Source organism: Bos indicus x Bos taurus, chromosome 10, assembly GCF_003369695.1.
Source record: "Bos indicus x Bos taurus breed Angus x Brahman F1 hybrid chromosome 10, Bos_hybrid_MaternalHap_v2.0, whole genome shotgun sequence".
Classification (NCBI taxonomy): Eukaryota; Metazoa; Chordata; class Mammalia; order Artiodactyla; family Bovidae; genus Bos; species Bos indicus x Bos taurus.
In genome coordinates, this window is record NC_040085.1 from 64,402,462 (window position 1) to 64,429,749 (window position 27,288).

At 36.4% G+C, this 27,288-nt stretch overlaps 1 protein-coding gene across 5 annotated transcripts in view; it reads left to right on the plus strand.

Moving 5' to 3' along the window:
* Window positions 1-5,062: 5,062 nt before the first annotated feature.
* Window positions 5,063-27,288, plus strand: part of ARID4A (AT-rich interaction domain 4A) — a 62,316-nt gene continuing 40,090 nt past the window's right edge. For 2 of the 5 annotated variants that reach the window (XM_027554206.1, XM_027554208.1), the window contains exons 1-11: window positions 5,063-5,517; window positions 6,611-6,667; window positions 8,446-8,556; window positions 10,819-10,884; window positions 11,892-11,982; window positions 19,617-19,696; window positions 19,786-19,880; window positions 21,317-21,449; window positions 24,644-24,723; window positions 25,644-25,720; window positions 26,106-26,272. In XM_027554206.1, coding sequence (XP_027410007.1) covers window positions 6,662-6,667; window positions 8,446-8,556; window positions 10,819-10,884; window positions 11,892-11,982; window positions 19,617-19,696; window positions 19,786-19,880; window positions 21,317-21,449; window positions 24,644-24,723; window positions 25,644-25,720; window positions 26,106-26,272 — 906 coding nt within the window. In that variant the 5' untranslated portion in view covers window positions 5,063-5,517; window positions 6,611-6,661. Of the gene's footprint in view, window positions 5,518-6,409; window positions 6,504-6,610; window positions 6,668-8,445; window positions 8,557-10,818; window positions 10,885-11,891; window positions 11,983-19,616; window positions 19,697-19,785; window positions 19,881-21,316; window positions 21,450-24,643; window positions 24,724-25,643; window positions 25,721-26,105; window positions 26,273-27,288 lie in introns of those variants that run through there. The other 3 variants (XM_027554204.1, XM_027554207.1, XM_027554205.1) reach the window with 2 other exon arrangements.

Below are 27,288 nucleotides of genomic sequence, written 5' to 3' on the forward strand. Positions count from 1 at the left end.
CAGTCATATTGAATACCTATTACAATATTAAGGAATGAAGAAAAACAAAAATTTCTCTAAGTCTAAAAAAAAGTATATGCGCAAAGACTGGAAGAAGCAAATTAAAAAATCTAATGTTAGGGTGGAATTAGAAGTAATTTTTAAATTCCATCTTTATTTGTAAAATCTGAAAATAAAACAAAAACATAATCACTTTCTGCTCACGACCCAGCTCTCAAGGCCCTCTAGAAGTTTCCAAACCTATACAACACAACAAGCACTATATAAAATTCTGATGTGCAACTAATTCTAGAAACCTTGACAAGTGGGCTTCACACAATATTCCCAAGGTAATCTTTAATCAGCCATCCTTTCCAAACTGGTTTCTCGTTGTCCCAAACACAGCTTTTCTTAAGTACTGCATCCTTGTTCACAACCTTCATCAGCTTAGAAAGACTTCCTTTCTTCTAATTCTACATACTACATATCATTAACCTTGAAAAGTCTTCAATGATGGCTAAAAATATTTCTTTTTGTTCTGTACTATAAAACCAAGTTGTTGCAAAAAACAATTAGATTTAACTATACACTGAACTTTGACAAATCTATTTTTCTCATACGCCATGATTTAAATCAAAATAAGACATCTACTAGGGCAAAAGACCATATAGTTTTACGAAGGCTGCTTTGGCTGCAAATAAGCCAATTTAGTAACTTTTCAAAAAATAAGGACACCATTAGGAAAGCAGCTACACTCAACACAGCAATTTGCTCTATGACATTCAGAGATAACTGTACAGTGGAACAAATTCTATCATTTTTAAAGAGACAGATATATAATAGTAACACACCCCATCTTGATTACTAAAGAATATTTAAGTAAAATTGCATACCAGAAATATAATTTCAACAGATAGCAGATCCAGGTCTTTTAAAAACTGGAACACCTTTCCATTTTTCCAGAGTGAGGTTCCCTCTAGAAGACAAAAGGCTTTTTTGAGTATGTTATATAGCCCCCACACACAGAATAGACTGTTTTGCTTCATTTCTAAACACTTTTCCTGATGAGACCTTTGTATGTCAAGTGTTTTACCATAGGTTTAAAAAAAAAAAAAAAAATCACAAAAACATTCACTGTGCTCTGTCATTAAAAATTCAGAAATGGGAACACCACCAATGGGTAAAAAAAAATTCATAGGGATGTTCTAATTTTGAGATTTCAGTCTAAAATATCACATGTGCGTGCTCAGTCCCTTCAGTCGTGTCTGACTCTTTCCAACCCTACGGACTGTAGCCCACCAGACTCTGTCCATGGGATTCTCCAGCCAAGAATACTGGAGTGGGTTGCCATGCCCTCCTCCAGGGGATATTTCTGACCCAGGGATATCAAACCTGCAACTCACGTGCTGCAGATGGATTCTTTACCACTGAGGCACTGGGGAAGCCCCTAAGATATCATGACCATGAAGCTGATTTTATACCCTCGTTTGAATCCTTGACCAAATAAATAAAATATTCTGCTTTCAAAATAGTTTTTCTTCATAAAACCATTATTAAAAACTTGACAATTTTGATTCTGTAGAAACATTAGTCTAACAATTTGGGCTCACTGAAATAGATTACAAAACCCAATTCTATCAAAATTAATTTTCTTTCATTTATTCCTAAGAGATAATTTGTTAAGTGTTCAGTTAATATTCACCTCTAGTTACCTTCCACTAAAGTATCATAAAATCTTAAAAAAAAAAAAAAAAGACAAATGTCATGAATTTGTCTATTAAACTATTCTTAATGGTTCTCTAAATCTTTATTACATGAGCAATTACAATTCAACTCAGTACTAAATCAAGTATTTGAAACATTAAAAAAATTTGAAAGTTAAGCTGGCACTGGTGAAATACAAATTTTCAGAAGAGAATTACTGTTAAAGAAAACATAAGTCTGCTTATTTCACGTTTTCTATATAAAAGTACATAAAGATTCATAAGAAATAGTGATAGCATACATACAATATATCAGGTAGGGTAACCTAACAGTGATTAAACATGATGAGAGAGGCACACAGAGGGTCCTATGAGTACAAAAGCACCTGGGAATGACCCCAGTTCAATTCCTGGATCACGATCTGCTGGAGAAGGGATAGGCTATTCACTCCAGTAGTCTTGGGCTTCCCTGGTGGCTCAGCTGGTAAAGAATCTGCTTACAATGAGAAAGAGACCAGGGTTCAATCCCTGGGTTGGGAAGACCCCCTGGAGAAGGTAATGGCTACCCACTCCAGTATTCTGGCCTGAAGAATTCCATGCCATGGACTGTATAGTCCATGGGGTTGCAAAGAGTTGGATACAACTACGACTTTCACTTCACCTTCAGGAAGGTTACATGGAAACATAGTTAATCTCAACCAACTCTACCATAAAAATAATTTGTTTTTAGTAACTCGAAATGTCACTTTTGCATAACAAAATGTTTCACTGTACAAACGCCTAACTGTACTGGAGCAAAAAAACAAATTTTAAGAATATACTCCTAAGGTCCAAAAAATTCTCATTTATTTTACTATATGGGTGACACAAAAGACTTGATAATTTTACCTGACTAAACAGAGACCCAGGAGATGAAGCTCAAAAATAAAGCTAAATTATATAAAGAAAAGGGGGGCAGGAGAGGAAAGAGAATAATGAAAGGAAAAAGTACAAGAAAAAAAGTAAGAGCAAACGCTTTGAAGGACAGTGGTATGGTTTCTTTGCCCTTTTATTTCCACTTCTAGAAATTTATTCTGAAGAAATAATCGGGCATGTCAGGAAATACATAGATGCGTAGAAATTTTAGTCATAGACACCAGTTCTCAGAGAATATCTTTTGTAAAACACGCACAAGGATATTCAGACATATTATTGCTACTACAAAAATTAAGAGATCTGGTTACATAAAATATGGCATATTTATCCTACAGAACACTACGCAACCATGAACGCATATGTTCCCAGTATTTCCCACAAAGAAAAAACTTGAATGACAAAATGAGTACGACTAGAATGACCTTTATTTTGTAAAACAAAACCAGAGAAAAAGAGAAATCTCTCTGAATAATATATAAGTACAGTATAAACTGCAATCACCTCTTGGTGGTGGTGATACAAGACACTTCACTTTTTTTCCTCCTTTGTTTTTTTGGTAATTTCCAAATGCCCACTGACAGGCATTATTCGGATCAGATAATAGGTTTTAAGTCAGGCAGTGGCATTACAGGTGATTACCCCCTGGGGAAGTTGAATAGTACTACATATTCCATAATTTGCTTAAAAAAAAAAAAAAAAAAAAGGTTAACTTCCAAATTCTTACTGAAACATCTTTTCTATATGCCACATTTTTAAATATGGAGAGAAAAAAATCATTAAAATTGCCATATTATTCCTTGATAAAAGTATTAAGTACTTAATATTCTAAAAATGGGAACAGCATGAGTGGGTAAACAAATTCATGTGTGTCCTAACTCTAAGACTTCCTTCTAAAGTATCACTGTCAGGAAGGGAATTACAGTTTCATTTGAACCCTTGACCAAAGACTTTTTAAACTACCACTCTTTGATTTTGTTATTTATGGCTTTACTTATTGATCCATAAAAAACTTTCCAGGCACTCTCCCCAATTCCAAACATTTTTACAGACATTCGAACTCACCTCAGGAACACTTGCAGATGTCTGTCACTGAGCTGTTCTGTTTTCTTCAGACTAACTGCTAAAAAAGCCCAAATAAATCATTAAATTACTCGATCATTTTCTAGTCTGGAGCCCCACCAATACAATAGGGTTCAAAACAAGTATTACGAGGATCATTTTAAGCAGCTATTCAAATCAGTGTAATTAGGTGACTCAATAAAAATACTAATAAGCATTACATTTTCTTAACAAATAATTCTGAAAAAAACTATTGCGAGTGAAAAATTGATTCAGTTTTAGTAAAGATGTCCTCGAGTAAATTTAGTCAACGTGGATTACTGTCTATATTTTACATTTCCTTAATTATTTCAATCTTTAAAATAACTTAACCAATAATACTCTATTCCTACCATTTCAAATGAGAGTTTTCTGAAACAGAGCACAAGATCTTACTCATGGAGCAAAATCAATAGCTGCCCTAATAAAGTCCTATCGGGGAAGTCCTTTAATTTAATGTGTTTTCAGTCCCTGCAAATCCACTGCTCTTTCCTTTCGAAAAGCAGCGTGAGCCCCGTGCACTGTGGCACTACCATTTTTCTGTGGTTAGAGAAGCAGAGTCGTGCTAACAAGGGAATTCGAATTCCTCAGCACCCAAACTCAGCGTTTCCTTCTGTCTCCTCATTGCTTAACCTCGTGAGGAGCACGCGGAAACACCTTCCCACGCAGGATGGGACTAAGAACCCTTCCCTCCCCATCTTAACTGGTGAGGAACCTTCAGTCGGTGGCCTTGGTCGCAGAACATGACAAGCTGCCGAAACCACTTCCAAAGGGAGGACGCAATGCTCTGAGATGAGCAGAATCCCGAAAATCCCTCACCCTCCCCAAAGGAGCCCATACGGTCAGTCCGGAGAAGGAGACGTGCACGTCCCCTCCGCCTCTTTCTCTGAGGCCGCGGGAGACGAAGCCTCGCCCCCTTTCAGCCCGTCCCCTGCCCCGCCCGCGACCAGCTCCCCACCCCGGCGCAGGGAGATCTCTGCTATGGCCGCCGCGCGGCCCCCTCACTTCCGGTGCCGGTGCCGCTAGAGCTGCGCCATCCCCCAGTCTACCGGACAACCACCGCTTTCAACTGACCTTTCTGAGAGATCCGGACTCTTCCGACCTTCACTAGGTGCTGTCCTGAAGGAACCGGCGGATGACTGCCGCAGTTAAATGAATTCACGGGATAAAGATTCCGCTCTCCTCTCGCCAGAAACATAAAATGCGATACAGCTGCGGCCACCTCTGCCCAGACAAAATGGCGCCGAGAAGCTGGTTCAGCGCAGGCGCCTTGGAAAGACCCTGCCCCGCCCCCGTGTAAGTCCTGGCCGCAGCTCCGGGTTCGGTTTCCATGGGACACTCCACCGCCAATCCTCGTGCCGCACTGCTCTTCCTGACCCCTCAATTGACCAATCAGTGCTCAGCCGAGCACATCCGTAGTCGTCTTTACCAATCATTTTTCAGGACTTGCTTACTCAATACCTGATTCTCCAGTAACGTTAGTCTTCGGGGACAGCCAATCATAAGTGGAAGATGTCCTACCTGCTGTTTTTCGCACCAATCCGTGAAGTTTCAGAGCTACATCCAATGAGGACGGCAGGTAGCGAACTCCAATCCGAAACTCTTCGGCGTCATGAGCAGCCAATAGGAGTTCGTGTAGAAGCGAGTCTGCTCAACAGCTTGTTATTTGGTGGATTGTGGCAGTAAATCGGACGAGTGGGGAACCCGGCGCAGGAACTGCCGCCGCGGCCGGGAGTGGTGCTTCCCGGACGGGGGCCCACGGGGGTCAGCGGGGTGGAGGACTCAGGAGCTGACAAGCGATCACTTCACTCACAGTTGGTAGGTGAGGAGAAGGGAAGCGAGGGTACTGAGTGGACGAAGCGGCACTAGCAGCTGGCGCTACTGCCCGGGGTCCCGGTGCAGTTGGAAGCTTAGGAGGTGGGGAGGGGGATGCTTGGCAAGCGGGGCGGTGAGAACCGGGGAAGGGGCAAGTCGTAGAGCAGCGGCAGCAACTGCAAGAACAGCCTCCGCAGCAACCTCCTCGGCCGCTTCCCCAGGTTCCCCGGGAAAATGGCTGTGGGGCTGGTCGCGCCGCTAAGTTTGCTTCCGCGAGGCGAGAAGCGGACTGATTAGGGGCGCCGGCCCCCAACTCCGCGGTGCGTCCTCCCGGGTGGAGTCCGTGGCAGGACCCGAGGGGCTGGTGGCTGGTACCGCTCTGGGCTGTACAAAAAGTTGAGGCGGGCGCGGGGAGGAGGCGGTGGCTGCCGCTGTGCAGCTCCCCTCCCCTCCCACACCCTGTCCGGGCCACCTCCCCTCCTCCTCTCCGCCCCCCCCCCCCGCCCCCAGCCCTCTCTCCCTCGCGGGTCTGCCCTCCCTCGCGCGCCTCCAGGCTGAAGGCCACGGCCCCTGCCCCATTGGGTGAAGAAGCGCTTCTCCTTCCTGACATGGTGCAGAGCGGAGGAAGGAGAGCAATGGCGCCGTGACACTCCGCTGCCGCCACCGCGGGCCCGGGGCGGGCCGAGGGGGCCGAGCGGCGGAGGCGGGGCGCGGGCCGAAGTCGGGGTATCCGGGGGGCGGCCGAGAGAAGGTTGGGCGACCGCGCCTGCTAGGGGCCCGGAGAAGCCCAAACGGTGCTCTGCCCTTCTCCGGAGCAACCCGTCCGGGGGCACTGAGTTGAGCATTCCGGGTCAAAGTGGCTAGCGAGGCGGGGGCGCGGTGGGCCGCTGGCGAACTCCGTGGTGGAACCCGCTGCCCTTTGGCGCCGGTGGGGTTCTCGCCGCCCTCTCGGCTCCTGCGTCCTGGGTGCCCTCGGATCTTATCCCTTCCCTGGTGAGGGTTCTGCCCCTCCCCGCTGGCGTTTGTTTACTTTCTTTCCCCGGGTCGCTCCCCTCCGTTGACTGATTCTGTGCCTGTCTTTCTCCTCCCCTTGGTTATAGCGACGGAGAAGATAGCTCGTTGAGCTGGAACCCCACAGATCGCCAGTGAAAATGAAGGTAAGTGGAGTCGACGCTGCTCGGAACCTCGTGCCCTGAACACTGCCTGTCGTGAGGCTGGTGCTGTGGAATGTCATTTTTTTGGCTACTCAAAATTGATTCCTCTACTAAGCAGAGCTTTCTGAAAATGAGGACGTGTTGAATGGGTAAGACATGATCATCGTGTCTAAATGCGGTCAGTTTGGCCCCTCTCCGAAGCAGTTAGCACTTTGGAAAGGCTGCTGCAGCCTTTCCATTGTTGTCCATTGGGCTAGTATTTTTAAACACTTCCTGTGTTGGCAGCAACCTTTGCAGAAGTAAAGCTTTTGTCCTGCTTTGGTTCTTTGGGGGATTTTTTGAATTTTTTTTCTTCCCCAGTGCCAATGAGATTTTCTAAAGAAGAAATGTGTGTATTGTGTTAGAGACATATCATTTCTTCTGGGGATAAAGTGAAATTTTGTGGCTAGAATATATTTGAAGGTGAAGGAAAACTAAATTTTGTATATTATTATCATAACTAATAACACTTAATTTCTGTTCAGTACGTATAGTAAATATTTTAAACATATACCCAACCTAAAAAAAAAATTCTTCGGAAGACAACTGATATTGCAGACATCCTGTGATGTTTAAAGGGAAAGGTAGGAATATCAACCTGTAGTTCTGAGTCATTGAATGTTTCAGGTCAGATAGTTATTTGCAAAAAGTATTTCTCATCAATTTGCATTATTCATAAATGCACTAACTTTAAATTTGATTTCTTACTCATTTACTGTTTCAGTGTATTGAACTCTGAAATACAGTATTTTCCCAAACTTCCTCTTGCTTTGGTATCTCCTTGAAGTTTTGAAGTGACAGTGTACCTTCTTTAATGTTAGTTGGGAAAATGGAATGAAAAATCATTTTCTACTTGAAAGTATTTCTCTAAACTGTACACTGTCACCGTTGCACTTAGCAATGTTGAATTGAATTTGTATGCATATACTTAACTTTTGAAAAAAGTTGGTTAAGTGACAGATTGAGATAGCAATTATTCTGTTACTATCAAGATTAAAATGAATGGAGGAATGATACATCTTTCAATGTATCATTCTGATCATGACCATTTTCTGAAAGCAGATATTTCTTTCTGAAACTTAAAAAAAAATACCAAGATTAGTGTAATAAACTTGGTACTACTACCATCAGTTCACATCTCTGCATTAATCAGATAATTTAGACTTGAAGCTCTAAAATGCAGCACTTAGCCCTTGATTTTTCTAAATAATGCTCTCTTTGTCAAAAAGATTGGCTTCATTAATTATCTATATTGTTATAGTGTATCCAAGATGTTGCCTTTATGTAACTATATTAAACATTTAATTATGTACTTGTTAGTATTAATTTTAATAGCATATTTCTTTTGATTTGAAAATAAAATTTTCAGGAGGCCATAAGTGAATAACTTAAAATTTTATGAGACAATATAAATAGACTTTTTCTGGATTTTTAAATTTTTTAATTTCTTAAATATATTATAAAATTGTTGAATCATTTTGTACCTGGGTGAGAAAACATTATATTTCCCTACTGATACTGAATAGTTACAATTTAAAATGTTTTATGTTATCAAGATACAGTTTATTAAGTAAAGGATCACTAATAAAGTGCTTCAGGAATATTTTTCAAATTATTAATGATACTAATAAGCAAATAATGTTAACGTTCCTACTACTTGAAATATAGAACTTTTCAATGAGACTTGGGGTGGAGTTGGGGAAAACAGTAGTGACTTTCATCTTTCATCTTTCTTCCATCAGGCGGCGGATGAGCCTGCCTACCTGACAGTGGGAACTGATGTCAGTGCCAAGTACCGAGGTGCCTTCTGTGAGGCAAAAATTAAGACTGTGAAAAGGCTGGTAAAGGTTAAGGTAATTTTTCTTTTTAATGCAACAGCTTTATTAACTCAATTGAAGAGAATTAGGGGTAAGGAGACTGCAAATCAACACTTTATTTATTGAATCATTACTTCACTTACTAAATCATTAGTATGTGGATAACATATATAAAACTGTAGGAAAGGCACACTAGGAACTGGGAAATAAAGAACTCAAAATGAGAAATTATTCCAAACTGCTGCTATGAAAATACTGTACTCATGGTACTTCCCATTATTTGGATCTTTCCTGTTTGTGGTGGCTATAATCTGTTGTCTTTCCTTTCTTATTATTTGGGTAGAGGCGATTTCAAGTGGTTAGAAAAAGCAATAGATTACTAAAAACAAAACCGTGGAAATTATAATTTCAAGACAGCATTAAAAATGATTTAAGAATTCTATTTTTAAGATGCTTTTATGGCCAGAAAAACACTTATTCCTGTACAGTATTTGGAAATATAGAAAAGTACCGAGGGAGTAAAACCAATAGTTTACCTCAGAAATACTAGTATCATTTTTATGTTTCCCCCAAGTAATTTTTTTATACAAATGTTTTTAATAATCTTAGTTATTTAGACTACAAAAGTAATCCATGCTTATTATAAACATTTTTAACAGTCTAGAGCTGTATAATAAAATTCATAGAAGTCCTTTTTGATAGTATGCCAAAGAGATTTGATGTGTTCTAGATTTGGGGCTGTGCCTTTCAATAACAAGTGTTGTTATTACTATTATTCATTGGATCATGCTCTACTTTCAATTTTGTGATTTGCTTTCCTACAAAAATTAAGCACTGTGAAAGGAGAAATTGTCTTGTTCTGTTTGAATACCTAGATTAGTGCCTTCTACATAGTGGGTGCTTAAAATGCGTTGAATAAATGAAATGTTGAATAAATGAATGAACAGTGGGTTCAGGACCAGCATTATCAGCCTCGCCTGAGAACTTGTTTAAAATGCAAATTCTCAGGTCCCTATCCCTAACATACTGAATCGAAAACTCTGAGGGTGGGGTCCAATGATTGTGTCATAACAAGCCCCCAGGTGTTTTTGATGCATGTTAAAGTTTGAGAACCATTGAACTAGAGGAATGAGATTTGTGTGGTGGGCAAATAGATTTATCTATGATTATTATAAACTTACTGTTTAAATTTTGATCTGATGGTGAGACTTTTCTCAAATATTGTTAGGATATCATTTGACATTCATTAATTTCTTGTTTCATTATATCCTTTTTTACAATATCAGCTATACATGATCTGCTTACCAAATATTTGCTTGGAATTCTTTTGAGAATTTTAACTTTTTGTTAGCATCATAGCTCTTTATAGATTAACTTACTGAATATAAAATCAATACCATGCTTGTTCCAGGAGGTCTTATCATACATAAATTACCTAGAATTTGAAGTTTCTCCTTATTGGGTACTTGTCCCCTTTCAGTTTCCCTCTCCCATCAACCCTCTCTGTTAATGTGCTGTGCTTAGAGGCTCAGTTGTGTCCAACTCTTTGTGACTCCATGGACTGTAGCCTGCCAGGCTACTCTGTCCAGGACATTCTCCAGGCAAGAATACTGGAGTGGGTGACCATGCCCTCCTTCAGGGACTCTTCCCAACCAAGGGATCGAACCCAGATCTCCTGCATGTCTCTCATATTGCAGGCAGATTCCTTACTGTCTGAGCCATCAGGGAAGTCCCTCTCTTAATAGAACAAGTTATATATGTAGGATGATCTGTAGTAGAAGGGAACACTTAGTTGTGACTAAATTGCTTATCATATTACTATTTAGGTTTATTTTATAAAGGACCAGAAAATGTCTGTTTTTAATTTGTTTACTTTGCATAGAAGGGATAAAATTTGATACTGTTTTTATTTTTTGGGGTAATAAACTTGGTGATATGAACTTTTATGACTTGTTGATAAAAAGAAATGAAGGCAGTTTTAAGGTTTTACTGTAATCACTACAGATTATAAATCTTGTATAGTTAATTCTGCAAATATTTATTAAGTGCTTATGATATGCATTAATACTTGCCAACTGCTGTAGATACAGTGATGAAAGAGGATTCTAGCCCTCAAGGAGCTCACGGTTAATGGGAGAGACAATAAACACAAACATGAGACAATGTGATAAGTATCATACCAGAGGTAACCACAGGACGCTAAGAAAGCATAGATTAAAGACATTTTTGTTACAGTGTTACCGTAAATACATTATTTTAAAAGTAACATGTGAACTGTTGTGCAAAAATGTTTTTTAGGTACTCCTGAAACAGGATAATACTACACAATTGGTGCAAGATGACCAAGTAAAAGGTCCTTTAAGAGTACGTATTTTGTACAGTTTAAAATCTAAAACGATTAGTCATAAATTCATACAGTGATTTATTGAATTTTACATCTGTAAATATACTTTTAAATGTTAATTAGAAAACAGCAATACAAATGAGGTGTTGTATAGTTAATATAAATTATGACATTAACAGTGTCTGTATGCTTAGTTTAAGAATGTTGAGAGTCTTTAAGAAGAGTATTTTAATACATATGAATATGAGTTTCACTGCTTTTTGTTTTGATTTCCTGGATTGAATACTTTATTTTGTTTTTCATATTGTTACCACAGAGGTTTAACTTGTTAAGTGTGCTATACTAATATAAGTCTGAATGTTCTTTTGTTCAGACTTAGCAAGTAAACTATGTTGACTTAATAATTCAATTTAATGAATGCCTACATTATGTTTTCCATCCATGTCTGGCCATTTGTTTATGTTATAAATCTTTGTTATGTCAAAGTACCACTTCAGTTAATATCTGATATACAAAGGTCTAGAAGCTGAAAGAAGTTCAACTGGTCCATCTCTCTGTATCCAGGTGAAACTTTATCTAAAAGGTCCCTTAAATATAAATACTGAATCCAATAGTCAACATTGCTATGAAGGAAAATTGAAGTTATTTTTGTTGTCTTTATGGTTTTTGGTTCTCATACTCCACAATTTTCTTATAGGCAATATGATACAGTAAAAAAAAAGCTCTGAAATAAGACTTAAAAGACTGGGTTCTCATCCTGGATTCTTTGCAGATTATTTTCTCTTCCTGAGCCACAATTTCCAATGTATAAAATGGGGTAATAATAACTATCTTACATAAGCCTCAGTGTTTTGGGGCTGGAATCGCATGATAAATGTTAGAGCGCTATAAATGATAAAGATCTCTGGGAATGTATGGTAGACTTACCATAAACAGATATATTTTTTTACCTAGGTCATATGGTTGGTAGGAGTGATTTAGTTTATTTATTTAAATTTGATGATGAAATTTTGATTTTATGTTTTAGGTTGGAGCTATTGTTGAAACAAGGACATCTGATGGATCCTTTCAGGAAGCTGTTATCAGCAAGTTGACAGATGCTAGTTGGTATACTGTGGGTAAGTAATTAGGTAATTTAATAGAAAGGATTTAATTTGGGGGGTTTCATATATATACATCTGTTTTGTAAATACATTGAAACATTATGTTGGCAGAGAAATACGTACTTTTTCTTGTCAATTTACTTGATATAGATGGGTAAAATTTTAATGACACCTTGATGGTAATTATCAATTATCTCTTTACAGTAACTTGGCCACTTAGGGTTATTTCATCCAAGAGTGTACTCCTTTTTTAGGTTATCTTGGTATTTCCCTTCAAGAAAGTTAAATTTTATGGTTATTTTTCTTCCTTTAGAAAAGTCAGTACAACTTAGTCATCAGACTTTTAAACTGTTTCTGGAATTAAAATTGCATAGTTGCAGTCTTTTATTGTATTGCTGCCTGTTTTATATAAGGGTAATACAGATGTTACCACAGAATTCACAGACTGAAAAAGTCCTGGCCAGAGTAGATTCAAGCCTAGATGATCATAGCTTAATTTTTGATTTTCAGTGTAGTCAGAACTCTTAACACCTTTCAAAAAAGATATATATGCTGCTGGGTCATTCCCTGCCAGTAAAGAATCTGCCTGCCAGTATGGGAGACACAGGTTCGATCCCTTGGTCGGAAAGATCCCTCGAAGTAGAAATGGCAACCCACTCTGGTATTCCTGGCTGGGAGATCCCATGGACAGAGGAGCCTGGTGGGCTACAGTCCATGGGGTCGTAAAAGAGTTGGACACAACTTAGCAACTAAACAACAACAATATATGCTGCTAATGTACATACATTCTTAACATTTCATGCTTATGCTGACTTTAAAAAAGTTGTTAGTGAGTAGCAACAAGTGTCACAATACATATAAATGCAAACCTAAATATAGTACCTACATAGTTGCTGTCATTGTGCTGATGAGAATAACAACAATTAGTATTTCCAAGTCTCCTTTCAGTACTTTGAAACTACACAGTCCTGCAGATACCATCCAATCCTTGGCTTCACACTGAACATCTATGGCATTATGTGGTTTATACATGTATGTCTTGGTATAAAAGATGTAATTATAATATTGTGGTTTCTCTGCAGAAGGAAAAGAAATGACCCTTTAGATCTATTTTTAGTTAACTTGATTTGTTGCTTTGGATAAAAATCATTCATCTCTAGTTGATGCTCAGAGATGTGAAGAACAGTCTTTACTTGAAAATTGTACTTCCTGTGTCTTATACTGTGGCTTCTATTAATAGTAGCAATCTTCTCTGTGTATCTATTATTTTCTAACCATTTTTATTGTTAGACCTCCTAGAAGTTGATATTGGTTCACAATGGTGCTATTATTCTGAACTATATGTTTTTAGGAGGGTTGGTTGTGGCCATTGATAGTTGTTAGAGATTTAAAACTAAGCTTAAAGTTAACTCTTATAGATTCAGTTCAGTTCAGTCACTCAGGTAGATGCAATTTTGCTGTATTAAATAAAGCAGTGGTAAAAATTAAAGGAGTTGATATGTGCAGAAGCATGGGACATTATATGATGCATGTTCAGATACTAATATACATCCTATTTGGTAGTTAATATCAAGGTTACATTCACAGTGCTTGTGAAGTTTTAATGATATAATGCTCAGCTTTTACAGAAGCAATACTTTTTTTCCGGTTTTCGCATTTTGGACTTCTGCTCCCCAGAATAATACTTCAATTATGAATAGTTATTTCTATCCTCTACATGAATGGCATTTTAGTATTAATACTTAAAAAAACTAGTTGATACTGAGCATTCTCTGTGGTGATTTTCTATGACAGGTAATTACAGAAGAAATTATATAATTTTTTTCCTCCAAGAGCTTAGAATCTTAATTGCATATGATTCATGCATTAAATGGTGTACGTAAGACTCACATGGTGCTAGTTTAAAAAAATGAGAAGTTGAGGACCCCAGGTCTCTCCAATTTAGCAGGTCTACGATGGCAACCCAAGAATTTCTTTTATAAGTGCATTGGGTGAACCTAATGCAGGTAGTACACAGTACGAAAACAGGCCACGTTTGTTAATACAGAAACTAATTTGGGATAAAAATGCAAAATAAGATTTTTGCATCTGTGTAGTGAGAGAGAGTGATCAAAAAATTTTAGGACGATAAGAGGTACTGTTCTTTTAAGGAGACTCAGTGTAGCACTCTGCTATAAAGAGTGTTTAGATATTGAAGGATACAGACCACATAAATAAAGATCAGAGTTAGAAGATGGCAAAATAAAATGTGTGATCTCTCATGGATCACAGACTTCCTGTATTTATAATTGGGTGCCTACTTATCTGTTGGATTTAAATTCCCCTTTTGTAATTTTTCTTGATTTCTGATTCCTAGCAAAGTGTTAACGTAGGTAGAATCAGAAGGTTATACAAAAGTGTTATTAATGTTCTCAATGATACTTTTGGTTTTAAAAGAACTTGAAATTATGTCAAACTACTAAAAAACGAAACCAAAGGGCATACCACACTACTAGTTTGGATAAAATAGGAGTTATAATCATTAGTTACCAAAAAGTTATCTGAGAAGGTAATATTAACTATATAATACAGGTATTAATTTTTCCTATTATAACAATAAATTTTTAAAGAGATTATGGATCTACCATAACTCAATTTAAAAATGTAATATTACCTTGCCCTCTAAGTGTTGAATGATGAATAACACCAGTTCATGGATTTTGGGGATGAGGGAGTTTGAGACTTGGAAATATCTCCTCTTCCTATAATAAGACACTGCCTTTATAGTATAGTTCATTCATTTGGCAGTTCTTATCCTTGCATTAAAGATGAGAAATGTATGTGATTGTACTGTTAATCTGTCCAGTCATCAAAAATCCTGCCAAATACAACTGTCAGTGAGACATTCTTTAACTGTTCCTTTGCTTTTTTAGAATATAAAAATAACACACTGTATTTGAAAAATAAGGAAAATGTGAGGGAAACAGTGAAAAATAAGGAAAATGTAAAGGAATTAGTTGCTGTTTGCTTTAATTTATATATAAATGTACGTAGGTCATATATCAAGTTTAACACTAAAGTCTTTTTAACCATATATTTTTGTAACATGTTTTTTGAGATTTGGGATTTTTTGTACTTTGTACTTGTTGTTCTGCATATCAGTTTTATCATATCTCATGGAAATTCTAAGTTAAAGAAGTAGAGGAGGGTTAAGATTAAACCGGTGAATGAACTGACTTTTATAGAATGTTCTCTAGGCTTAAGAGGCTTTTAATTTGATTAGAACCTCTTATGACAAGGCTTCCTTGGTGGCTCAGCTGGAGCCTGCAATGCGGGAGACCTGGGTTCGATCCCTGGGTTAGGAAGATCCACTGGAGCAGGGAAAGGCTACCCACTCCAGTATTCTGGCGTGGAGAATTCCATGGACTGCATAGTCCATGGGGGTTGCAAAGAGTTGGACACAACTGAGTGACTTTCACTTCACTTATGACAAATTTGTTACAACCAAAGTCAACAACAAAATGTTTTCAAAGCCAAGTGGTTATTTTACTGACTAGAAAAGTTTCACTAACAAAAAAAGTACTAAGTAACACCTCTCTTCAGTCCTGTGATAGGCTTTAACCCATTGTTTAAATATCCTTTTCTGAGACTTAGCATTCCCATGATATTTTATTAATATAGTTATACATTTGAACATTAATATCTTAGGTTTCCAGATTCATTAATTTTTTTATATTAGCTGCTGAATGACATCTGTAGTTATCACAAATGATTTTATGAGTAATAGAACTATTGTTTTTACCAAGAATGTCCATAATTTTAAAGTATTTATTATGTGAAATGTTTTGTTAATTGTAACTGCTAAGTCTCTTCAGTTGTGTCCAACTCTGGGGACTGTAGGCTGCCCAATTCCTCTGTCATGAGATTCTCCAGGCAAGAATACTGGAGTGGGTTGCCATGCCCTCCTCCAGGGGATTTTCCTGACCCAGGGATCAAACCTGCCTCTCTTGCATCTCCTGCATTGGCAGGTGGGTTCTTTAGCACTGTGCTACCTGGGAAGCCCATGTGTATATATATGTATATATTTTTGTATTCTTCTGCATTGTGGTTTATCACAGGATATTGAACATAGTACCCAGTGCTATACAGTAGGACTTTGTTGTTTATCAGAGTCAGAATTCTTAACTTCCTTCCCAGTGTTCATTTTATGCCTCTGCTTCGTACCTATTTATTATCATTTCGATCCCCTCCTTAACTAAATTGTAGCTCATAGATTAACCTTCTAATTCTCAACTTCTTTATAAAGGAAGACAGTGATGCCTACTCTGCTGAGGCTGCTGTGTGATTAGGACATAGTGGAAGATTAATAAGTAATAGCCAATTGTATCTTTGAATAGATAAAGTTAATTTACTGTTTTTGTTATCAGTTATTCTCCATCATCTAACAGTGCTGTGATAACAGGTAGATCTTTTATATTTAGTAGTTAGATTGGATCCCTGTTGCTTTTGTTTCTTTGAATTCTAACAATTTAGGGTTAGGCTTTGTATGCTTTTGCATTAGCTTTATTTTGTCTAGTGTGATTAAGGTTATCAAGTCTTAGCTTTGTTACTGTCATCAACTTAGGTTTTAGTATTTATATAAAATACACTGACATATAATTTTTGTACTGTTCTCTTGCACTCAATCATTAATATATTTGCATGCCATTTTTGGCAAGTGTAAGACATTTTGTGCCATGTGATTACTAAATCTTATACTCTTTTTTTCTCTTGGCACGCTGTAATATCCATCTCGAACCAAAAATAAACTAAATTTACTATATACACCAGTTAATTATTTCACTCTTATCAAAGTGCCAGAGTCAGTCTTTAGTGTCTTTAAATTACGTGTTCTTTTAGATGATACTTGTAACATGGAAGTTACAGAGAAAACTTCATATGGATGGAACTTCTTCATGATTTTTATAATCAAGGATGTCCTGATTAAATAGGTCCACTATATTGTTGGGTTTTCTATTTGTCTTTTAGAACATCTTGAGAAATTACGTGGCTCAACACACTTGTATAAAGTACTCAAACATATCTTTGTATAGTTTTATGAAGTAAAAATAGTTCTTAAACTGCTTCTCTTTCTCCCTTGAAGTTGGAAGGGTTCCTAGGTAAAACCATACCCTGGTTGTTTGTAGCACTGTTGTCTTTGCTTTTTATGTCATTTCTAACCATGATAAAGTATGCTGAAGTGGAAGTAATTTTTTTTCTTTAAAAATTAGATAGATTTCAAAGTGAATATAAAAAAGAACTCATAATATTAAATTGTTAAAATTTCTCATCAGGGCATTTTGATTTGGGGCTGCTGTTGATTGATAATAAAAATTGTGAAAAAGATTTTGTTGCGTAAATTTGATATTAGTGATTGGTCTTAAACCCACATTTTCCTTCCTCACACCTCTGTGTCTTAAATGTGGTATATATTAGTGTATATGTGTGTGTCCATTGTCATCATTTTTGCTACTGTATTATATGGTTGGCATTAAGGAAAATTGGAACTTTTAGGTTTTATTCTTTAGCATACTTACATTAATAATAACATGAATTATTTTAAGTTTGATATAATTTCATGATTTTAAATTTTTAAAAGTGCAGTGGTTTATTTATCAGACTTGATACCATATGAATCATAATTGTAATATAAATGTTTAGAGCACTGTTCATCAAGTGTAGAATATTTTTTATCTTGTCATTGTATCTGTAGGCAGTCATTAATTTATGCATCATTGACAGTATATAACACAGATGATTTTATGTAATCATTGAAAGTGAAAGTGAAAGTCGCTCAGTTGTGTCCGACTCTTTGCGACCCCATGGACTATACGGTCCATGGAATTCTCCAGGCCAGAATACTGGAGTGGGCAGCCGTTCCTTTCTCCAGAGGATCTTCCCAACCCAGGAATCAAACCCAGGTCTCCCACATTGCAGACGGATTCTTTACCAGTTAAGCTACAAGGGAAGCCCTTGTAATCATTATGGTTCTTTAAATATGTGTATCAGAAGTTTTTAAGTTTCTTATTTTCTCCTGAGTGTAAGAGAATCTAAAACTAGGTATCTTTAGTCTAAGAGGAAGAACTGACTGAGGTAGATAAATATTAAAGGAGTTGAGCTCTCTTATATAATTATGCTTCTAGCATGAAAAAAATAAGTTTATGATATGAAGGCAGAGTGTTTACTAATAAAACAACCCTTCAAGAAAAATTCAGGATTTCAGTTACATAGATAGCATGGTAAAGATTCTAAGATGTTATTAAATTAAGATGATGTAGAATTTTCCTTTCTTAACATTAATCTATTGTGTCAAAATAGAAAAAAAATTTTTTTTTAGAAAATAGAAAAATTCTATTTTTCTAAATAGAAATTCTATTTCTATTTATCTATAATTTTATAGAATTACAAAAATTAAGATTAAATCTTAAAATTAATGATCATTTTTTGTGTATGTGTGCTTTCCTGTGTATGTGCTTTTTCCATAACATGTATAAACATTTGTTGATGTGTACATGGCATTTTAAATATCAGAGCTAAGGATTCTGTCTTCTTGTGTTTTATCTTTTCATAATGCTGGGTATCAGGTGTCTTCTGAGAACATTTTCTTTGTGAATATCAGATATTAAAATCAGTATATGTCTGAAAAATTAAACATAAAATTATCAAAATATGTATAGCTAGATATATGGAGAGCATGCATGCTTGCTAAGTTGCTTCAGTGTGTCTGACTCTCTGTGACCCTATAGACTGTAGCCTGCCAGGGTCCCCTGTCAATGGGATTCTCCAGGCAAGAATACTGGATGGGTTGCCATACCCTCCTCCAGGGGATCTCCTGACTCTGGGATTGAACCTGAGTCTTTTATGTCTCCTGCATTGACAGACAGGTTCTTGATCACTACCACCACCTGGGAGCTATTACATTCCTTACCCTTATATGCTGGAAATATTTACACATACTCTACAAGTAATATGATTTCTTTTTAATGTAATAGAAGTAAAAACTTGAGAAAGTTGCTGTGCCATTGTGACTTATTTTTTAGAATTAAAAAAGTTTTTTATCTTTCTAATGTTTCCTTGATTCTTCTTTCACTTCTAAACATCTTTCACCCTCTTCTAGCAAAAGAAACAAGTTGAATCTTGTGACCTTAGAATTTGGCAGCAAGTATTTCTGTTACAGTAGGTTATCATGCAAAGAAGTAGAAGCAGTAGAGTAATCCAACAGCATTACCAGAAATTAAGCAGTTTCTGAACGTTAGAGATACTCTATTGATAACTGTTGCCAGAAAAACCTGGAATCGTTTTTTTTAAACAAGGTTTTTGCTAATTCTTCTAGGATTGAAGGTAATTTAATATCTATGCTTTGACTAGGTTGTTAATGGTTTAAGAAGGTGGTTCTGTAGTGGTAGAAATTGAGGAAGTAAACGGAGACACTTAAGCAGTTGGGGACAGCCATTAACTTGTATTTGTTTGGTATCTGTAGAATGCAAAATATGGTATGTATAATTTAAAAGATTTTGAAGCATGACTAACATAATGGTTCTTAAGCCCCAGGTAAATAGCAACAGTAGCATTCTGTGCAGTTCTAATTTTATTTAGTGTGAATAAATTCTCTGATGTCTTGTTTATTGCAGTGTTTGATGATGGTGATGAGAGAACACTGAGACGTACCTCTCTTTGCCTAAAAGGAGAGAGACATTTTGCTGAGAGCGAGGTAGGGTGCCATGGATGAACATTTTGAATTGAACAGCAGCTACTAATATAGAGACAAGAAGTGATTTAATTTGTCTGTTTCTTATCCAGACACTTGACCAGCTTCCATTAACAAATCCAGAGCATTTTGGAACTCCAGTAATTGCAAAGAAGATGAACAGAGGAAGGAGGTCCTCTCTGCCTGTGTGAGTGTTTTCGCGTACATTACAGTTACCACAACATTAAACAAGTGGTTTTTCTACAGTGGCCAAATTTGTTTGGGTGACCTTTCCATAATATCTTGTGTCCTTGTTTTAGACATTTTACTTTGAGCAGACCTTTTTCTTAATTCTTGGACAAAGTAATAGAAGTAATGATCATACTCCCTTTTTAAAACAGGCTAGTTTTGTTTTGAGTTGCTTTGCCAAATTCCTTGGCATCCCTGGTGGCGCACTGGTAAAGAATCCACCTGCCAATTCAGGAGACTCAAGAGACACGGGTTCATTCCAGGTTAGGAAGAAACCCTGGAGTAGGAAATGGCAACCCACTCCAGTATTTCTGCCTAGAAAACTTGATGGATAATAGAACCTGGTGGGCTACAGTCCATGAGGTTGCCAAGAGTTGGATGCAACTGAGCATGTGCACGTGTATGCGTATGCACACACACACATACACACAACCACAGGTGTGCTTGTGTGCGCATGCCAAATGCTTTAATTGATATGATGATTTTCCTATTTTAAGTGAGAATAATGTGTTTTTTTTAACCTATTTCAAAAACATTTCAAATTGAAAAATCATAATACAATAAACTTTCATATACTCATCTTAGATTCACTGAATTATTAAAACTTTTTGGCATATTTGCTTTATATGTCCTCTCTTTATATACATATATTATTATTTTTTAATAATAATTTTAATTGGCTGAACCATTTGAGAGGAAGTTGCAATCATCATTACTTACCCCTCGTTTGTGTAGAAATATACGGACATTCTCTTATATAACCAAAGTATGATTATCAAATTCAGAACAGGTAACACTGATAGAATGCTATTATCTAAATAACATATAGTATATATTTCTGATTTTGCCAACTGTCCCAATAATAGTCTTTATACTATCTTCCGTTTCCAGGATTCAGTCCAAGATCATGCATTGCATTTAGTTTTTGTGGTTCTTAAGTCTCCTTTAATCTAGAAGAGTTCCTTTTGAAGAGTGCAGGCCAATTGTTTTGTAGACTTTTGCTCATTGTGAGTTTATCTAATTGTTTAGTTATCCAGATAGGTTAACTAAATAAACATTCTGATGCATTTGATAAGATCTTTTCATAACCTTTTAGAAAATTAAAGTGATTATCAGGCATCTGGCATGCATAACAAATCAAAGGGCAGTCTCTTAAAATGTATTTGGCACAGTAAGTACTTGATGATGATATAGCTTTTCTGTCCCAGCCAGTGGTTGGCATGAGAGTCTAAGTCCTGATTCTCATTGATCTAGTGGATAGCTCAGAACTACTTCTGTGGGACCAGGGAAATATCTATTCAATTCCAGTGTGGATAAAGAAGCTATTACCCTGGGGTAATAACTGTATCAAAATGGTTTATGTTAAGATCATGATAAAGTTATTCTAACTTTTAGTAACGAAGATGAAAAAGAAGAAGAAAGTAGTGAAGAGGAAGATGAAGATAAGCGACGTCTCAACGACGAATTATTAGGAAAAGTTGTAAGTGTGGTATCTACATCTGAGAAGAGTGAATGGTATCCTGCTTTGGTAAGTATAGTTTTTTTGCAAGTTAATTAGCCTTTAAAAATATTTGTTTAATATGGATTTTTAGAAACTTAAAAATATTTTGAGAGTGTTACATATATTTAGTTTGGACTTCCTTGCAAAATTAAGCATTCCTCCTCCAGTCCCACATACTTCACTGTCTTCTTTTGTTATTTCCTTTCTTTAGTTCTCTATAACCAGATATTTATTGGGGTCTTTCAGTTTTTCCTTCAAAATGTGTCCAGTGGTCTCTTTTTTACTCTGTTCCCATTACCTTTTTTTACCTGATACATACTGCTTACCTCCAGCATTGCTTAACTTGATGCCTCAATGCCTTCTTCACTAAATACAAACTAATTTTCTAGAAGTAACTTTTTATAAAGAAATTTTACAATCCTGGTTTAATCATGATAGTCCCATTCTCCAAAAAAAGAACCCTGCGCTGACTTCCATTAGGATCAATTTTGCATTCTTTAGATGGACATCTGAGGTCAGCCCTAGTTCTTATTTCGTCCCATTTGCACTGTAAGCTGGCTGCTTAAGGCTCTTTCTTAACTGTTCCCCATAGAAGACCCTTTACTCCTCCAGTCCTTTACCCCTTAAATTGATGGGTATTTACTGAGGATTTGCAGTGAGTTCAGGTTTTCTTTAAGCACCTTAGAAAATAAAGATGTATGAGACTTGTAACACATTGGCCTCGTGGAATTTACTATAAACATCTAAAAGGTAATGTTGTAGTTAAATATTATGTAGTAATTTTTAAAACTTGATGTAGACAAGAGAATAGAACAAAGAGTATTAGGGAAAGGAAGGCTACACCTTCGCTTTAGAAATGGCAAATCTTGTGTAGGTTGGTAGAGAAAACTAATCTTTGCTTACTTGGGGAAGGAATGAGAAGGTATGGGCAAGAGAACAACTTCACAAGAAGAATCAGTAAACTTGGTAATACCTGTCTCCTCTTCCTTTTCCTCTCCTCTTAAATATGTCTCAAGGGTCAGCTCAAGTCCTACCTTTTCTGCAGATTCTCTCCTAACCACTTTAACATAAGTATGCTTCTTCTCTGTGTTTTGATATCATTTATATCTCTAATAATAATTTTTGCATAAAATATGTCCCAGATTAGATTAGACTCCTTTAAGAAACTGAGGGCTTTTTTTTTTTTTTTTAGGTTTCTATGTGCATGTAAATACATGACTTACTTCCTATGTAGTACATTTACTTTATATAGGAAAAGTCTGAAAGTCCTTTGAACCTTTCAGTTGTACAGGCTGACAAGTAAATGGGCTTGGATTCCGAATACTCAGATCATAATTTGCCAAGAGATTTAAAAATAATAAATGCCTTTACTCAACAGGCTTATCATTTCTGAGGTGAAAAAAGATGAGTAAGAGTCAATCTTACATTTGATGATTTTAGTGTAATGTAGGGATAATCCAAGTAACTGTAATATAAGATAGTTTGCATTCAATACTAGGTCTTCTTGTCCCGAGACCTTGCATTTATTTGAAAGAAATCCAAAAAAAAAAGTCTTCATGAAGCTGGTGCTTTTGAGCTGAGACTTGAAGCATTTAAAGTTAGTCAGCAGAAAACTTTGCGAGAGGATTTTCTTAGAAGAAACAAAATAAGAATAACAGGAAAGAAGGGGTTTCTTCACGAAACTGTGCTCTGGGAATCCATTTTGGCTAAATATTAGATGTGAATAGGGGCATAATAGGAAATAAGACTGGGAAGGTAATTTGTATCAAGGGCAGAAGATAATTTGGATCTTCCTCCTAGTTATTTTTATTTTATCTTATGCCTAGTGGTATCACTGTCCCTCTCCTCGGTTATATTCTTCTTGTGTATCTTTTTGTATTTACCCCTCCATTTCAGTGTTAGCTCCTTGAGGGCAGACTATATTATTAGTCTAATAATTTCCAACACCAAACAAAAAACATTTAATACCATCTGATATTAAAACAGCTGATATTCCTTCCAAGACTTTTTAATTGTCTGGAGATACAATGTTTAATATGATAGCCATGAGTCCTATGTGGCTATTTAAGTTTAAACTGTTAACTAAATTAATATTAAATAGAATAAAAACTTCAGTCTTTCAGTTGTACTGGCCACATTTAAGGTGCTCACCCCCATGTGATTCATTGTTTCTGTATTGGTCAGTGCACACAGAGAACATTTCCATCTTGCATAAGGTTCTGTGGTTGGTGCTAGATTATCACAGAGGGGCTACTGTTGAGCAGGTACATTTCAGCAATTTATTAGACTTTAATTTTTTTTAATACTAAACTGCAGAAAAATAGATTGGTTAATTACTAATGTTAAGACATTTGTTATTTTTAAATGTTAAAAACTTTGAAAGTTCATTACTCAAATTTTCTCTGGTCTGTTTAATTAACTAAAAATTGTGCATGCCTTGGTAAGAATGGGAACTTAGGTGCTTATTTTAAACAGCCAGATTTCAAAATAGATCCTGATTCAAGCATATTTTAAAAAATTATAATATGCCTTATTTTCATTATAGCTCATACATTTTGTTTTAAACAATAAATGAATTATTATTTGGCTTAGAATAAATCCTAACATTTTTAAAGTGGTCACATTATGATGTATATTCATTAATTATTCATTTTATAATATAATGGCTGGGTAAATTAAGTATATCAGTTCAGTTGAGTTGCTCAGTCATGTCCAACTCTGCAACACCATGGACTGCAGCACACCAGGCCTCCCTGTCCATCACCATCTCCCGGAGTTTACTTGAACTCATGTCCATGGAGTCAGTGATGCCATCCAACCATCTCATCCTCTGTCGTCCCCTTCTCCTCCCGCCTTCAATTTTTCCCAGCATCAGGGTCTTTTCAAATGAGTCAGTTCTTCTTCAGGTGGCCCCAAAGTATTGGAGTTTCAGCTTCAACATCAGTCCTTCCATTGAATACTAGGACTGATTTCCTTTAGGGTGGACTGGTAATTAATTAATTATTTAATTAGTATAAATTAAATATATAGAAAACCAATATGCTAAAGAAAACTTATAAATTGATAGTTTGTAAGTAATTTATTATTGACAGTGTGCCTATTTCTTGTCAAATACAATCCTTTTAAAAAGTTAGGACATCCAGGATTATTATTTTAGAAAATACATTTCTTTCTTTGAATAGAGAAAATAATGATGAATATGTCCTTATTTTATATTTCAGGTAATATCTCCCAGTTGTAATGATGATATCACAGTGAAAAAAGACCAGTGTTTAATTCGATCATTTATCGATTCTAAATTGTGAGTAATGAATCACTTAATAGTGTTACACTGGGAGGGAAAAAATGGAAATTAGGACTTTATTTTTAAAAGCTTAATCATTTTATGAATCTGAGAAGTTATTACCTAAAATCTTTTCGTTTTTTATAATGTAGGTAGGTTATTTTTTACTTGAAATTTTTATATAGAACTGAATGTGAGAAGAATATTTTTAAAGTTTTTAAATGAAGTACAGTATTGATTTTCTCCCTAATTGTAAGAATTCTATATTTTTATCATGTGTACCATTTCATATAATGAAAAATGCAATTTACTTTTAATGGGATTTATATTACTAGAATAATTATTTTGAGTTTTTTCTGATTAAAAGTCATATTTTGAACTCCAATAAAATTTAATTTTAAAAAAAGTCAGATTTTTTAGAAGCCTTCCTTAACCTCAACTTTGCTTGTTTTCTAAAAAAGGGTAGAATTATCTGTTTATTGAGTTGTGATTCTCTGTGAAAAATTTGATACCATAATGTATCTTACAATGATAAAATATTTTAATATTACCTTCTGTTGAATTTTTCTTACTAAATGGCATAGTAAATTTGAGAAATATGAAAGATCAAAATAGTATAAGGAAAGTACCATGCTGATTGAACCACCCCATTCTGTGTGCAAGAAGGTTGCATAAATAGAAATATTACAAATGTGAGGCTCTCAAATTAGTGTACTTTGAGTATGTGCATCTTTAGAATTAATATATTAGCTTTGCCTATATTACCTCTTGCCCTTTTTTTTTTAAGAATTGGGATATACATGGTCTTTTTAAAATAATTTATAGGTAAAGTAATTTTGATTTTGAGATTTATATTTTCTAGGTGTTAACATGACTATTTAAGTGATAATTCTTATTTAATAATGGTTTCCCTCCCATTTATTCTTCTCTTAAATTAGTTATTCTATAGCAAGAAAGGATATCAAGGAAGTAGACATTCTCAATCTGCCTGAATCTGAGCTCTCTGCTAAACCAGGTAAAAAAAGGATGACTCAGTCTATTATTTCATAGTGTGACACTCTAAATGGCAAATTTAGTGACTAAAACAAGACAATATTTTCTGGCACCATTTGAGCTGTTTTGAGTTGTTATCTGTTCTTCTTTGATGCCTTTTTTAGTTTCTAGATAAAGCATTTGACCTGTACTTTTTATGTTTTACCATGAACATTTCTGACAGTATTCTCTAGAGAAAAATAAACATTAATATAATACTGTAACTTATGAAATATATTTAGATTTACTGTATCATTTTAGAAGTAACAGCTGAATTTGAATCCAAATCTTCTGACTCTGAATGTCATGGCTTTCTATTCTATGATGCTAATTGCATAACAAATGCTGAAATACATTTTTACTTTTAGGGCTGCAGAAAGCAAGCATCTTCTTAAAAACTAGAGTTGTTCCTGATAATTGGAAAATGGATATAAGTGAAATCCTTGAATCATCCAGTAGTGATGATGAAGATGGCCCAGCTGAAGAAAATGAAGAAGAGAAGGAAAAGGAGGCCAAAAAGGAAGAAGAAGAGATGGTAGGTGAAATTTCATGTTTGTAACATATACCAACAGTTTAATACTCTATAAAAATAATCAGTTCAGTCGCTCAGTCGTGTCCGACTCTCTGCGACCCCATGAATCGCAGCACGCCAGGCCTCCCTGTCCATCACCAACTCCTGGGGTTCACTCAGACTCAGGTCCATCGAGTCAGTGATGCCATTCAGCCATCTCATCCTCTGTCGTCCCCTTCTCCTGCCCCTAATCCCTCCCAGCATCAGAGTCTTTTCCAGTGAGTCAATTCTTCGCGTGAGGTGGCCAAAGTACTGGAGTTTCAGCTTTAGCATCATTTGTTCCAAAGAAATCCCAGGGCTGATCTTCTTCAGAATGGACTGGTTGGATCTTCTTGCAGTCCAAGGGACTCTCAAGAGTCTTCTCCAACACCACAGTTCAAAAGCATCAATTCTTCGGCGCTCAGCCTTCTTCACAGTCCAACTCTCACATCCATACATGACCACAGGAAAAACCATAGCCTTGACTAGATGGACCTTTGTTGGCAAAGTAGTGTCTCTGCTTTTGAATATGCTATCTAGGTTGGTCATAACTTTCCTTCCAAGGAGAAAGCGTCTTTTAATTTCATGGCTGCAGTCACCAGCGATATTTTCCCTGTGGTTAGATTGTTTATTTGTTGCTGTCTTTTTCTAGCTCAGCTTTATTTGAAGGAGGAGGATCTTCATGGCTTTCAGCTTAGTAGGCAAATCAGAACTAATTTTTAGTGGGTAAGAGATTACAGGAGCTTCCCAGGTGGCGCTAGTGGTAAAGAACCTGCCTGCCAATGCAGGAGACAAGAGACATGGGTTCAATCCCTGGGTCAGGAAGATCCCCTGGGGAAGGGCACAGCAACCCACTCCAGTATTCTTGCCTAGAGAATCCCATGGACAGAGGAGCCTGGCAGGCTACAGTCCAGTCCATAGGGTCACACAGAGTTGGACACAACTGAAGCAACTTAACACACACATAAGAGATTACATAGAAGAACTTTTCAGGATAAATG